Raw genomic sequence first — 16454 nt, 5'->3', positions numbered from 1 at the left:
ACACAGGTCGGCATCACCGTGATTGCTTTCACTGCCTCCGATGTGCTTACTGAGTTTGTGGGCTCGGTAAATGCCGCAGCGGGCCACTCACACTGCCCCCGTCTGCTGTGCAGAGCTGCGGACAACTCTGGTAACAGGTCCAGAGACTACGCTCACTGTTTTGATGCGGAGTGCTCTGGCAGCCCGCAAAGACAGACTTCTTGTGGAAAAATCCGCAGCGCCCACTGCATAGTCTCGGTAACCGCAGCCACAGAGCTGCTGTGACTTGGATTCTTTGCGGGCCCCACATCCATACCCCTGGAGGCAGTGAGCAAAGGGAGAGCACGCGCATTGTGTTCTGGGTGTGTCTGTTTATAATCTTCTCGCCCAGAAGAAAAAAGAGAGTGTTTACACAGGAGAGAAAACTGAGAAAATGTTAATGCCTGTTTGAGAAAAATGTATAAAGCAGAGGTCTCAAACCGGTTCCAGAAAGGGCCAAGAGGGTGCAGGTTTTCTGTGCAGCCACCCACTCCAGCAGGTGATTTCACTGATTAACATCACTTTGAACAGGTGAAATCAGTTAATCAGTGAAATCACCTGCTGGAGTGGGTGGCTGCACAGAAAGCCTGCACAATCTCGGCCCTTTCTGGAACCGGTTTGAGACCTCTGGTATAAAGGGTGTAGTGAGGGGTTTTACAGCCTTAAAACATCTATAATAATTGTAAAAAAATAACGCTGACTACTTCACAGATTTCACCTATTGCGGGTTATTTTTAGAACATAACTCCGGCGATAAACGAGGGACCACTGTACTATTATTAAAATGATTTTTGTTCATAATTATTTTTACATACACACAAACAGCATTTATCATCATACCTTGCAACCAGTCAACTCCCTCTTGTAAACCTTCTCCTTTCAAAGCATCAGTGGCACTGAAACATAAACAATTCACATTAGTCCTTTAGCACCCTCACATTTTTCAACAGAATGTAGCAGATATCAATATGCTCTACCAAACGGTTGAATCGACCATTAAGGGGTCAAAGGGCAGTTTTGATTTTCCATATTGAGCTCTGTTTTCTGTTAACACAGCAGATCTCTGATTACCTACTTTGTCCTAATCAGCTGTGACTGATGGTCCAACAGGAAAAACTTGCTTTGTATGCAATCACATACAAAGAAGCCCATAACTCCTTCTGATATGTTGTCCATTGATTCAGAATTCAGCCACCAGAATACTTACAGGGACAAGAAATTATCATCACGTTTCTCCAATACACAAATCACGTCACGGGCTCCCTATTCAACAAAGAATTATGGAATGCTTTACCTCATGAAATACGATTGGCAAATGCTGTTTCCAGCTTTAAATCTAAGCTCAAACCTTTATGTTTTATCAAGCATATGAGAAAAGTTGATGTGACCAAGTGTGAATGTGTGTTCTGTTTGTGTGCATGAGTATTTGTGTCTGTATGAGGGTGTATGTGTGTGTAAATGTCTTTGTTGTCGGGGGGGGGGGGGGGGGGGGGGAGTTGAGGAGAATATGATACTGGAATTGTATTATTGGTTTCTTTCTTTTCTGTATATTTTGTTTTATTCAGTTTTTTAGATCTTCAAAAACCCACTAGGTTTTCTCTGTAATGAAATCTGCTTAATAAATAAATAAATAAATGTGACTTGACAGATCATTTTGCATGTGGAAACCTCACCTATTTGCAAGTTCCCTCCCAGAATGTTGTGCTCTTATATGGATCACTCCAAAATTACATATTCATAAAGGCAAACATGCTAAATTGTCAATACAAGTTATTTTGAGCATGTAGGGGTATCTATGAGTGCAACAGTATTCGCACGTTTTTATGCACACAGACCTCAGGTAAATCATGCCCTTAAAGTTTGCAATATAAGTGTATCTTGTTTGTATCATTTCAACATCATAGTGGTGATGTCCAGAGGAAGAATTATAAAAATTGTGTCACTGTCCCATTACTTATCGACCTGACTGTAGTTAGTGATGATGATTATTTATTGCTAGGTTCAACCCCCTCCCTAAAAGCTTATTTCAATGCAGGAGTGTTATTGGTTTATGTGTATGAGTTCACAAAATGTGACAATTTATCTATGATAAGGAGGATATTTATATGGATATGAGGATATGGCTATATTTTACATATTGGTAAACTCACTCAAATAAATGCAATCATTCTTACCAGATATGCCAAGGTTTATCTTTGATGGTCTCCAAACACAGCAGCTGTGAGACCTTTACTGATGACAAAGAATCTCGGACATCCATCTTGTTAGCAAAGAACAAGATGGGAATCCTCCTGTGTTTAATATCTGTTGTGAAAACAAAACACACAATCCATTTGTTGCTGTACATGATTACTGCTTGTTGAGATTAAAAAAAAAAAAATCTGTAATTTTCCCGTCAGCTTCTCACAGTGGCACATCCAGTTTGTCACTGACTATCAACACAAAGTCAGTGTTCTCTGTGTTCATGTCCGGAAGTGCTCCATGTCTCTCACACTTAAAACAGCAGCAGGAAAGATCTCCGTCTGAACTCCTGTCAATGTTTTTGAACAGGCACAAAACGTTCTGAAAAAATTTGCGGGCATCAGCTGACAAGGAACTCATTTTGCTGAATGGAAAAAGGACTTTTGCCAGACTAAAATGAACACAAACTGATAGCAGCTCCTTCACCGTGTGACGGGCATGTACAAAGCTAGCTACATTGTCACAGAACACTGTTTCTTGCACAAGAGTCTTTCACAATAAGAGCACAGGACAGTGGATGACATCACAAGTCAGACATGGAAGAACAGAAAAACATCTTGAAAACTCATTGTTCTTTGTTTTTTTTACAATATGCTGGGGGTCATGGAATTAATTTATTTTAGGTGGATGTTTAATAAAATTTGATAAAAAAAAAAAAATAATAATAATAATTTCACTTCAGGTGGGCATTTAATGAACTTGGCCCTGGGAACTCAGATGCGCAAATATGATATATATACACAGGATGGCAGCAGTTGAGTCTGTTGTGTGGTTTAAAACATGGCCGATCTGCAGAGGTGACACGAAAACACCTTTCCATGTAGCTACTTCATTGGCTCTTGTGCATGTTGTTGTCTCACATGGAGTTTGTGCGATAGATGATGTGACATTTCCACGGAGATCTGCCACTTTTTTGTTTTTGACATACAAGGTCTGTGATAAAAGTAACGGACCTTATTATTTTTTTCAAAAACCATATGGATTTGAATCACGTGTGATTACATCAGACATGCTTGAACCCTCGTGGGCATGCGAGAGTTTTTTCATGCCTGTCGGTTACGTCATTCGTCTGTGGGCAGTCTTTGAGTGAGGAGTCGCCCACCCTCTCGTCGTTTTTTTCATTGTTTAGGAATGGCTCAGAGACTGCTGCTTTGTTTGATAAAAATTTGTTCAAAAACTGTAAGGCACAACTGAGTGGACACCATTCGATAAATTCAGCTGCTTTTCGGTAAAAATTTTAATGGCTGATGAGAGATTTTGGTCTGTAGTGTCGCCGTAAGGACGGCCCACGGCACCTGACGGCGATCTGCGCTTCGAGGCGGCAGCGTCACGCCGTTTCAAGTTGAAAACTTCCACATTTCAGGTTCTGTTGACCCAGTAAGTCGTCAGAGAACTTTCAGAAGAAGTCGGCATGAGGAGTTTATTCGGACATTCCATTGTTAACGGACATTTTGTAATGAAAGAACGTGCGGGCAGAGTCGCATGTCGGGCCGGACCCGACCGCGGGGGGTCGCAACAGGAAAAACACCTCCGTTGGAAACCTAAACATGCAAGTTGGAACACGCCCAAGCTGTTAAACAATTTCTCAGTTACTCACTTGTTGAAAGCCATCAAAAGCCGCCTGAATTTTACAAATGGTTTTCAACACGGAGGTGTTTTTCCTGTCGCGGCGCACACTGATTTGCCGAGTCGTCACGGAAACGACTCGGCGAATTTGTGTGCACGTCTTTCATTACAAAATGTCCTTAAACACTGGAATGTCCGCATAAAGTCCTCATGCCGGCCTCTTCTGAATCTTCTCTGTTCTCTCACGACGTCCTGGGTGAATTAAGCCTTAAATTAGAATGTTTTCAGGTCGAAACAGGCCGACGACGGCGCCTGGAAGCGCTGCGCGACGTCCAGCTCCGTGGGAAGTCCTTACACCGACAGAAACACCCCATAATCTCTCATCAGCCGTTAAACTTTTCACCGAAAACCAGCTTAATTTCTCGAATAGTGTCCACCCGGATATTCCTCACAGGTCCAGAAAAAAGGTTGATAAAGCAACGCGCGCCGTCCGCAGCGGCTATTCAGACAAAGAGACTCCGACGGGCGGGGTGGAGCACTCCTCACTCAAGGCCTGCGCACAGGCGAATGACGTCACCGACACGCGTGAAAAAACTCACGCATGCGCACGAGGGTTCAAGCATGTCTGACGTAAAAACATACGAATCAAATCCATTTATTTTTTGAAAAAAATAAAAAGGACCGCTTTTTTCATCACAGACCTCGTATATGCAGAATTTTGAGTGGTTTGCCTTCATATTTCCTCACTGTTCATGCACACTCAGAGAGGAAGAGAGCGAGAGAGCGGAACGTGCTAAGTATTAAATGGCTAATTCCTCAAGCTTGTCAGTTTGGATTTAGCTTATATATTAGTCATAAATAATGTCAAAAACAAATTGATACTGGATGGATGTATTGTTTGCTGCTGTGTTCCCAAATGTAGACACAGAGTATGAATGTAAACTATTTTTTCATTAAATGTTTGCCATTCGCATCAGATCAGATTTACACTGCAGCACGTTTATTGTTTATGTATATTTTGACTAGTCAGTCGACGTGTAATGTAATTAGTGCTGTTGTCGCGCAGTCATAAAACACAAACATTTTTGATTTTAGATTGTTAGTTTGTAAAGAAAAATCCAAGTTAACTTTCTGAAAGCTTGTCTTTAACAATCATTTCAAGGCCCCTGAGTAAATTTACAACCACACAGTGTTCTGAAACATTTAAAACAGTCTAAACCCCTTGTGGCAATCAACCCCCTCACTCTAATTTTACCTGAGATTAGCAAAATACCCCCCCCCCCCACACACACACACACACACACACACCACCATCTTAACTGAAGTGAGAAAAAAATTTAAATACATTTTTTTTAATGCAGCAATAAATACTCGTATTGCTCATTACACTCAAGACGTTGCATTTTTCCAAAGTTTAGTAACTGCAGCAGTTTATTTTAGCAGCACGGTGGCTTAGTGGTTAGCAGTGCTGCCTCACAGCAAGAAGGTCATGGGTTCAATTCCCACCTGTGGCCTTTCTGTGTGGAGTTTGCATGTTCTCCCTGTGTTTGTGTGGGTTTCCTCCGGGTGCTCCGGTTTCCTCCCACATTTAAAGACATGCAGGTTAGGTGAATTGGAAACTTTATAACTGCCCAGGCCTCCCTTACAAAACAGATCTGGATCTCAATGGGACTAATCTGGTTAAATTAAAAATAGTTTTTATACACTATAATATTTCTGTAATTTAAGAGTGAATTTCTTTTCCTCATTGTTTTTGTGTTTGTGACAGTATGTTTAATAATTTAAGGGGTGATAATTAAAAAAAAAAAAATTATACATGCAATTAATTTATTGCAAACTTTGTAATTACTTAAAATTAAAAATTTTTTAATGGCATGTTGACAAACACATTCACACACCTACGGTCAATTTAAAGTTTCCAGTTCACCTAACTTGCATGTCTCTGGTAGTATGAGAAGCCCAGAGCACCTGGAGGGAACCCACAAACTCCACACAGAAAGGACCAGGACGGGAAGCGATCCCAGGACCCTCTTGCTGTGAGGCAACAGTGCTTACCAATAAGCCACTGTGCCACCCGGTTGAGTTTTTTTTTTCCTTGTAATTTATAGTGAGTTGCAAGTTTCGTGTTAATTTGCTTTGTTTTTTTACAATGGGTTATTTGTGTCTTGAGTCATTGATTTTATTTTCATGTTAATTCTGTTTAAAATGTAAAGCACGTTGTGTCTGGATTTTAAAGCACTTTATAAATAATTCTGACTGGATTAAAAAGAATTGTATTCACTACAGTTTACTGCATACATTGTAAAATGCACTTTAGCCAGAAAAAATAAAACAACAACAAAATAGTTTAAAAAATCTGAATAAGTAGAAAACAAGAATTACAAAAAGCATGGAAGCACAAATTTTTAAATCATAATGCACTGTACATATATTTACCAGGATGAATCAGTAAAGTATCCAGTTCTTCTTTGGCCACGACCATCCTTATCTTATCTGCACTATCAATGACAAATATAATGGCCTGGCCCTCCCTGACAAATATGAAGAGAAGACATTAATTTAAAACAAACATTCAAACAAAAAACACAACTGTGTAAAGCTGCTCTCACACAGATGGCATGTGTGTGATGTTTAGAGGTGCGTGTAGCACTTGCCACTCAACTGGTCCAGATCCCCCACAAATACAACACAATTCCACGCGGATGCTGACACTATGTGGCAAAGTATTGTGGTCATCACTTGCCACTCAACTAAACTCGTCGTGCAGTTGCCTCTTACATGTTACTAACATGCCACGTGCATGCTATCACTGTGAGAGAATCCATAATAAAATGAGGGGGGCTAGAGGGAAAGCTGATAAAAACACTGGCCAGTAGGGGTGTGAATCTCTTAACTCATGATTTGATTTCGATTCATGGGGTCATGGTTCAATTCAAAATCAAATTCAATTCAAGACAATTTTGAATTAAAAAAAGTAGTAAAAGTACATAGAGCTGCTCATTTCAGGAGTTACTCAACTGTGCGGCAGTGTGCTAAGAAAGGGGGTGTGGCAAATGATGCCATGAAAGCAAAGTGTGTCTAAAATTAAGTAGTTTTATATTTGAAAAAGGCAACATAAACAAAAGCAAATCTATGAATTAAGGTATTTGTTTTCCACGACGCTGTAGGGGCGCAGGTCTCTGAAATGAAACAGGTAATAGATCTAGTTATTGTTTTTGCGCGTTCAGACTTGTATGGAAGTTTGTTAAAGTGATGTAGAGTGTGCTGCTCGGCTCCTGGTATTGCTGCTCCGGCTGTTCAACTTCTTTCAACTGGAATGGTGATGTGTTCAATGTGCCGGAGCATTTGTTGTGTTTTTGAAATGCTTGACTTTCAGTTTGCACAGCTTTCATATCAAATTGGTAGTATGACGCTCCTTTTAATCCAGGATATTATACAATCCAACGTTTGCCCAAACGCTTGTTTTTAATGTGGACGGAGCAGTAGGCCTGTCATGATGATAAATTTTGCTGAATATATTGCCTCAGAAAATAGCACAATAAACGATGATATGATATTATCAATGTTGTTTTAAAACCATTTCATGCCATTAATATGACACTATCACATAAAAATAAAAGTACATGCAAGTACTAAGACCAATAAACGTTTGATTCTCAAGAATATTCAACAATGGAATTGAAATATGAAAAAAAAAATCCTAAATAAAGTGATTCATATTTCAAATGTGGGATGTGGTTTAATGGGGCATTATCTCAATATGATGGGCCCTTCCCAGACACCAATGGACTATATGCACGGAGTGGTGTGACATATTTCCATTAAAATCTCTGACTGCTGTGTCATTTCCGGTTATGGCGGATGCCAGTGTTTGATTGTATTCGATAGCTGAAAACTTTAATCAATTTACAACATTTCTAATTTTTTTGTCACTGTTCATATTTTTGCGGTTGTGTGTATCCATCATGACATCGAAGAAGACCAAGTTTTCTCTCCAGAGGAGAGAGGATATTACATCGAGCTATTACTGCTTCGTACCCAAATGTACAGCTTCTGTCTCGTGTAACTCCATTTTGAGTTTTTTCTCTTTCCTGAAAGATGCTGAGCAGCAAAGGAAATGGGTCATAAATATTCAGAAGGATCATTTTGTAGTAACAAGTAACACCAAAGTCTGTTCTCTGCATTTTCTGCTTGCTGATGTGATCCAGTCGTCAACCACACAGAGGCACCGTTTGTTAAAAAAGGAGCCTTCCCCGTTCTTGAGTGGAACAACTACTCCATTTCTGCCCCTTGTCCCGGGGTTTAGGAGCGAAGAAAGCGACCAAACCCTCTCGCTGATCACCTGGAGGAACCAGCGATGGAGGTAACTTTGCCTGACCATGACTACTGCTCTTCTGTTTAACCAGCTGCAGTGGATCTGGGGCTTGATGAGACCGAAGCGCTCCGGTCAGGGGTGTAGGAACAAACATAAAATTTAAATCCTTTCTCCATCAGGCTCTGTGGAGATGAGGTCGCTAAACAAACAATCCGCCTCACATCATTTACTGAGACTTTGGGAAGCTCCAGTAAACAGCGAGTAAACTCAGTGGACTCAGCCATCTTCACAGTACAGTGCACTCCACTATAGTCTCCCCTACACCGGAAGTTCCGGTGCCATCAGGCGTAGAACGCGGAACTAATGTGTGCATATAGTCCATTGGCCTATGTGAAGCGGAATATCTATATACATAAAGGGCTACATCTGTCTGTCTGCCCGGGATAAACTCCCAAACTATAACATGTAGCTCTAAAAACTATATATATTCTGAATCCTCATGACATGGGGAACAAACTGGTACCATTTTTTAAAAAGGGTGAACTGAAAATTACCCCCAAAATAGCCATTTATGTAAGACCATACAGTGTTGTACCATGTGCTTTTCATGCTGCCACTTCTGTCTTTTTTTCTGTCTGTCTGGGATAAACTCCCAAACTATAATACGTAGCCCTAAAAAGTATATATTCTGAATCCTCATGACATGGGGAACAAACTGCTACCATTTTTTAAAAAGTTGAACTGAAAATTACCCCCAAAATAGCCGGCTATAGGTATGACCAGGCAGATTCAAATTTCCAGCCCTGTATATGTGCTGGCCATCTCTGTTTATTTAATCCCTTTCTTCAGCTACTTTATGTTCTCAACTGTTAAGCACAGGACTGTCCTGTACAACTCAGTTTGCCTTCCTGTCTGAACACATTCATTTTATGTTTGTAAAATTGCAATGTAAAAACAGTGAAATACACCACTACCTCAATTTTGATTCATTGATATTTACACTTACTGTTATCTACCTTTTGTGTGTAATTTTGTTATAAATTTGATTGCAAAACAAAGTCTGCATGAAGGACTTCAAATGTGTTTGTCTTTTAACCAAGTATTTCCACTTAGTTTGAGGAGTCCACCTCTTATAGTTCTGCTGGACAAACTTTAGCCCATTAACTATTATAAGACATCAATATTACAAAAACAAATGTTGGGCAATTGTTTTGATTAAAATGATTGGCATTTGGCTTATGTCTAAAACAGGTTAACCCGGGCAGTGCTGGGTGCCCCAGCTAGTAATACAATAAATAATTAAAGATTTCAATTTTTATCTATTTTATTTGTATCTATTGTAAGAGCCACAACTTGAGCCAATTTATGTTAAATATGATTCACATTTCATATTTCATGAATTTGTGTTCTACATAAGTAATATATAATGTTTAAAATGTTAAAATCACATTAATATTGGATGGATATAGCATTTGCAGCTGGAAATCTGTGAGCAGCAGAAAGCTGCGTCAGTCACTTTAGCACCATGAGACAGAGTAAAATGTAACTTTCTTTTTTTTAATTGGATTATAGCTCTTGTCATTCATGCTGGATGAGTAAACTGTGCAGTGCGTTGTTTTTGGGTTTTTTTTACTACTTGCGCGAGGTGTCACAAAAGATTACCTTCAGTATTTTGTTAATTTTAAGTTTGTTTGGTTTTTGCACAAATGATGGAATCTCATAAAACCTCACTCTGTACCGATGAAAGATCATTGTAGGCAGCATCGCTATTCGGCGAACATCCCATCTGTGAAATCTTACACCAATCTTACAAAATGTCAACTTTTGTAATAAGTTGGTCACATTAGCTGTCTAACTGCACATGCAGCGGACTGCTCTTATATGGGGACAGTGATTCAACACACATATGGGTCAGTACACGTTGACTTTTAGATTACTATTTTGGAAGAAAAGGAGGTTAGGAAAAGGAGGACGTTAACCAATTCAACTTATTCTTCTTCACCTACTGCATGGAGTGATGCAGTTGCCTGAAATGGCTGGTGCTGAGCACCCCTCACACATAGAACTGTTCCATGCAGATGAGCTGAGCTAACTTGCTAAAACATTGCAAACTGCTGAATGGAAGCTGAGAGGGCCGCCCGACAACAACACTACATTTATGACAGTGAGGAAAAAACAAAATGGAGACAACGTTATTTTAAAAATAGATTTGGAAAGTTCTGAATCAACTGTGAATCATTAAGGATAAGAATCGTGATTTTGATGAAAATCAATTTTTTTAACACCCCTACTGGGCCAGCAAGCACCAGGTGATACTTTGTTAAAACCACTGAACCCAGCACACACACAATGGTTACATGATATGCACAAGCAGTGGTTACACAACACACAAACACCGGCAGTCACCGGTATTCGCAATGAGTGCCAGCGAACATAGTGCACCAATTGTTACCACCAACATGTTACATACATGTCATCTGTGTGAGAGGGGCTTAAGGATGCAACACTTGTGTTTTTGCACTATGAATAGTGAATACTTACTTGTAGTAATGCTCCCAAAGGTTTCTGTATCTGCCCTGACCAGACATGTCAAACACGGTGAAAGAAAGACTATAAGACAACATGAGAAGAAAGTGAGATGAAAAATAATGCAGGGACATATCAAACCTACCATTAACCTACGTAACATTCGATGGGCTTTCAAAATGTTACATCATCACAGAATATTCAGTAGACCACTGATTTATCTCATGACCAAATACATTTTTGCTCATGATAAACACTGACAGTACCTGGATGTCTTGAATTTCTCTATGCTGAAGCCAATGGTGGGAACAATGTCTTGTGTCTGGGCCTGTGAGAGAATCGCAGTTTGTTCATTAAAATAAAATAATAATAATGATAAGACCTTCTCATATTTGTTTACTCAATTCCTTTCTTCATTTTTGGTACGAGGCCAACACAATCAATCAGTACTCTTGAGAAGGGTCCTCCATGCTCAGGGGAGGACAAAGGTGAGTGACTGGAATGGCCTGGTTGGGCTTACCTACAATCTCACAACCATGTCAACTGTGACGGTACGATGCCATATCTTTGTGCATCTGTGGCCAGTAGCGTTATGATTCTCCAGATTGTATACTCATGAAGGTAAATGTGTTAAATTGACAACATATATTATTTTGCACATTTGACAGACACAATCTTCAGTGCACAATGTCAGTAAATCAGGATACTATTTATTTATTTATTGGTGGGAGCAATTGTCATTGAAAACCTTTAGTATATCACTCCCTAAATCTTGAACATGTCTGACAGAGTCATTGGCAGATCATAGTGGTGCAGGGAAAAAAAAAAAAAAAATTCAAATGAACAGCCACAATATTTGACATGCACAGACTTGACACATTTCTCCATGTAATGTGGAGTTGCGTCAGGAAGGGCAGCCGGCGTAAAATTTGTGCCAATCTAACATGCAGATCTGCCTTGGATTTGCTGTGGTGACCCCGAGTACAAAACAAGGGAGCAGCCGAAGGGATTTACAGACTGGTTATTTATACACCATTAAAAAACTGTGAGGTCTGCAACAGTGAACATGAATTATATTATCATACAAACCCACATCAGAATAAGTTGGAACAATACAGAAAATGAAAAAAGAAAAACGACACTCATTGATTTTTACAGTTACTTTGACATCTATTTCATTACAGACCATATGAACCCAAGTTATTCCTTGTTTTGTGTGGTCAACTTAATTTCACTTGTTAAATTTTGATTTAGGGCAGGTAACGAGGTAAAAAATAAATAATGATGTTATTTCAAACAGGTGATGTCAACTGGTGACTCTAATCATGATTTGGTTAAAAGAAGGAGAATCCACACAAGGCTGAGTCTTTGAGGAACAAAGATGGGCAGCACATCTCCAGTTTGTCAAAAAAAAAAAAAAAAAAATTTAAACAATTTCTGACATTGTTTCAAAACAATGTTACTCAAAGAAAGATTGGGACGGATGCTCGTATTTCTCCCACTACAGTACGTATTAATATTAAATGATTCAAGGAAACTGGAAGAGTTTCTATCGTATATAAAGGGCAAAGGTGCAAGCTCAAGATGAACACATGATTTCATGTCCCTCAGATGGCACTGCATCAAGAATAGTCAGTCATTAACACTGAGGGCCCTGTCCCACTGGGGAGAGGATTAATTGCGCATGAATTGAGTACACAAATTGTGGGCTTTCGTTGTCATCCGCAACAAAATTTGGCCAAAAATGACAAATGTCCCAGTATGAATTACGGATATATTAATAATATATAGCGAATATATGATGAACAATCACGGTTATATAACGCATGTAGTGAGGAAACATTGGACACATTGAGATTATCACGGCAGTATTACGGGTGTATTATGAATGCATTGCGCACGTGTTGCGCGTGCACGGCATCTGCACTGCGGTCATAAAATAAGCTCACTCGGGCTGTCGGCATCACTATTCACACCAACAATACAGCCTCTGGAGCATTTGCTGGACTTGAACAAGTTGATCACAGAGTTAATGTTCATGTTGTCATGCGAGGGTTAACTGTTCCTGAGTTTGGGGAGCGGGAGGGGGGAAGCCGCTCAGGGTGTGAGACGGTGTTTTTTTTGTTTTTTTTTGAGAGTGTCACATCAGCTTGAGTTGTGGGTAAACAGCAACTCTTCCTTTTGTTGGTGTTAACTAAAAGTCCTGGATTGCAGCAGCTATTACGTCTTTGTGGATTTACACAACCGGACCGGCACTGACTGGCAGGTATGTCGCTTTCTGCCACACTTTGGGTTTACGTGAAGTGTTTGTTATGCATTCACAGCTTGTCCGCAAATCAGCTGCAAAGCAGATGTAATAAAAATGCTTTATTCATGGCCAATTTGTATGCATTCGCTACAACATAATTTAGTTTTTCATTGTGGACATGATAGGCATGCAATATATCTGTTTTACACACTGTCCCGGTCCGCTGCCAAGCCGCAAATCCCCATCACTTGCAGATATCAGCGGTTAACGGCAGATATACAGCGCATAGAGTGAGTATGTATTGTGTACGAATTGAGTATATATGGAGTATGTAAGGCGGATGTCATCCGCATCCAAATTTTTGAACAGCTCAAAAATCTGGATGCAGACATGCGTGCCTCTGCGGATGATCACGGGCGTGTTCGGATGACGGCCGACTCATACAGGCATGTTACACGGATATTGCGGATGTTTGGCGAATATGGGCCAATTTTGTGCGCAATTCATACGCAAATCCTCCTAAACGCCAGTGGGACAGGGCCCTAAGGTTGATGGATGTGCAGGCATATTTGACTCAGTTTCTCACCATGTTCCTATTAATAGATCAGCAAAATAGCATCACAGAGACTTCATTCAACCTCTTTTTGAAACTACACACGGTCATCCTTAAAATGGACCCCCCCCGTTAGGTGATATGTGCCTCACAGCCAATCCTAGAGGCAGGAGGAGATCACATGAGTCTGTCTCCTCCGCTTCCTCTTAGCAGACTGACACACTCAGTGTGTGTGTGAGATTTTGCTGCAGAAAGAACTATTTGAAATCGAAGAAAAAAAAATGCAGAAATACAGCCTTTTCAGCTACTGGAAGACACTTTAATTTTTATTTAATCTTTCACTAAAGGAAATCAACCTCTAAAAACACACAGTGGAACTTACAGCATTAATGCCAACTTACATTTGTGGGTTTGAGTTTGTTGATGATGGTGGTTTTGCCACTGTTGTCCAGGCCCAGACAAAGCACATTAACCTCCTTCTTCTTCAGCCCCAGCCATCCTGCAAGCTTGTCAAACAGCCCCATTGGCAAAGTCAGCAAGCATAAGCTGCCTGTTTGATGTAGGTAGGAAAACAAAAAGTAAACATTTACACAAATTTCATGGCAACATCATCTCTTTCTCAATTTGCAGCCAATAACTACAAAGGCAAAGTCCAACCATGTTGCTTTTGCAGCCAGATATTTTTCTGTACTTCAGTGTATCATATTTGTTAATTTCATTTTTATGGATTTAACTCATATCATTTGGGGTATAGCAAAAACCCCAAAAAGACACAGTGCTGCCACTGTGATTGTTAAATAATCTTTTGTGTGTCTATCTGTGCTGTGGACCTTGGCCACAGAGTCAGTTACCATATATGTTACTCGTGTTATATTGTTTCACTTTGGTGTCTGGTCAACTCTCACCAGAGTGTTTCACATGATTTTTTTTCAGTGTTTGGCTCATATACATAAATAAATAAATATATGTATATATATATATATATATATATACGAATAAATAAAGATGGAAGGGAGAACACGTTTCAGTCATTTGTTCATTATTTGTTTGTTTTTGATATATACAGTCGTACCACAATAAAGATAAATGAAAAAGACAAATTCAAAAAGAAAAATGGAATTTAGCATTTTATCTTTTTCAATTTATCATTAGTTCAGTCCCACTGGCACACCCCTGAGTTGTGACATGATCGTTTCCAACATAAATATATTTTACTATTTCTGATAATAAAACTGTTCTAAGTAATTAAGTCTCTTTGGCTGCTCCTTTGTTTGCACTCAGGGTCGCCACAGCAAATCCAAAGTGGATCTGCATGTTGAACTGGCACAAGTTTTATGCCAGATGCAACCACACATTACAAGGAGCTTGTTTCACCTTGTTTGACAAATTAGGATTGTCTGTAATTGGAGGGGTTGCCGGCTTTGCCTTGTTGTTGCACGCTAATTTGCCACTGTGCCACCCAAGACACCATCTGGTTTTGACCATCTTGGATGGGTGGTTGGAGAGCAATCTTGTCTAGGGTGGAACAGTGGATAATTTGCTGGCGATCGACCTTGTTTTACATAGTAGGATTTTCTGTAATGGGAGGGGACTGTCATCTTTGCCTTGCTGTTGTACAATAAATTGCTGCTGTGTTGCCCAAGATACCATTTGGTTTTGACCATCTTGGATGGGTGGTTGGACAGCCATCTTGTCCAGGGTGGAACAGTGGATGATTTCTTGGCCACTGACTTTACTGTTAGATGTATAGGGGTTTTCCAGTTGTTACACAACTAAACTGAACCTATGCCATCCAACCATCACCTTGGAACTGCAAGCTGAATGGACTGTTGCAGGACAGGATAGGATGGCACACCGGAGGACGTTCTTAAAGTACAATCTGACAAGAGCTAGCTCCATGTGTGAAAATCGATTATCGAACTCGGTGCCATCAACATATTCGAATACTGAATATCGAACCCGGTGCCAACTTCACACTGCTCTTCTTTTGCTCATTCTACTAAACCAGTCCCTGTCCAACGTCATCATCACACATACAGAAAGAGTCGGACAGTGACTCAGTTTTTGTAACTTTGATTCTGTACACCCCAAGCGCTTCTTTATAAATGTAGTCTTTAAGCACAAGGCACTGACGGTGACTTGCAGTGCAGGTACCTTCCTTATATCATTTTACTGACGAATACGCGATGCTCTTGCCACTTTAGCATCACTTTGGTGGTTAGATTTATCAACACATTTGATATTCAGACATTCACACATTTAACGTGACAGAATTCGCTAATCTCCTGTTGTTACTGTAGCTAGCCAGCATTAGCTCAGTAAATGCTAGAAAGAGGGTCACTTCATCTCGACAACTTTGCATAGCTATCAAATGTTTAAGACATTCACACAAGGTTTGAATAACATGAGATGGCATCGAAAAATAAAGTATGAGCAGAATTAGCATGTTCGCTAACGCTAGCATTATCCTTTGTAGAACTTAATTTTACCTGGAATTTTAGCCCTGGAATCCTCCTTCCGTGAGGCACTCAACGCTGTCGTTAATAGGTGCGTTGAGCAGCAAAGTTAAATCGTTTCGTTCATCTCTCCGAAGAACGAGCGACACTTAACTACAGATTATTTACACTGCGTTGCCTGAACAGCAGTGCAACAGTATTCTGACTCACCTCTGCCACCCAGTGGTCGAAAAAGTCGTGGCTCAAAACGTCATAAGTACGTTTAATTTCAGCACCTGGGAGTTGTAGTTTTCTAGAGAAACTGACGCAGTCAAGTTCAAAAGAAGCTTGGAAAAGGAAACCAAATGTCGCTCTGCAAGAATTAATTCAAAATATCTAATTAATTTTATTGTGTAAAAAGAAGTCTACATAATATTATATAATATGATATAATGACACATCATAACAATAACAAAATACATTAAGAACCACTGTTATAACCTAGTGGTGTTACTATAATACAAATCATAACTAATTTTGAACGCATTAACA

At 39.9% G+C, this 16454-nt stretch overlaps 1 protein-coding gene across 1 annotated transcript in view; it reads right to left on the bottom strand.

The window, feature by feature from the left end:
• arl6 (ADP-ribosylation factor-like 6) overlaps positions 1-16141 on the bottom strand; it is a 28134-nt gene extending 11993 nt beyond the window's left edge. Inside the window, exons 1-7 of the mRNA XM_034192456.1 lie at positions 15957-16141; positions 13869-14017; positions 10933-10994; positions 10682-10750; positions 6262-6356; positions 2193-2322; positions 859-914 (exon numbers count right to left, since the gene is read on the bottom strand). Of these exons, the coding sequence (XP_034048347.1) occupies positions 859-914; positions 2193-2322; positions 6262-6356; positions 10682-10750; positions 10933-10994; positions 13869-13991 (535 nt within the window). The 5' untranslated portion in view covers positions 13992-14017; positions 15957-16141. The remainder of the gene's footprint in view (positions 1-858; positions 915-2192; positions 2323-6261; positions 6357-10681; positions 10751-10932; positions 10995-13868; positions 14018-15956) is intronic.
• Positions 16142-16454: the final 313 nt, after the last annotated feature.

This window comes from Thalassophryne amazonica, chromosome 2 (genome assembly GCF_902500255.1).
Source record: "Thalassophryne amazonica chromosome 2, fThaAma1.1, whole genome shotgun sequence".
Taxonomy (NCBI): domain Eukaryota; kingdom Metazoa; phylum Chordata; class Actinopteri; order Batrachoidiformes; family Batrachoididae; genus Thalassophryne; species Thalassophryne amazonica.
This window is presented reverse-complemented; position numbering and strand designations above follow the sequence as displayed.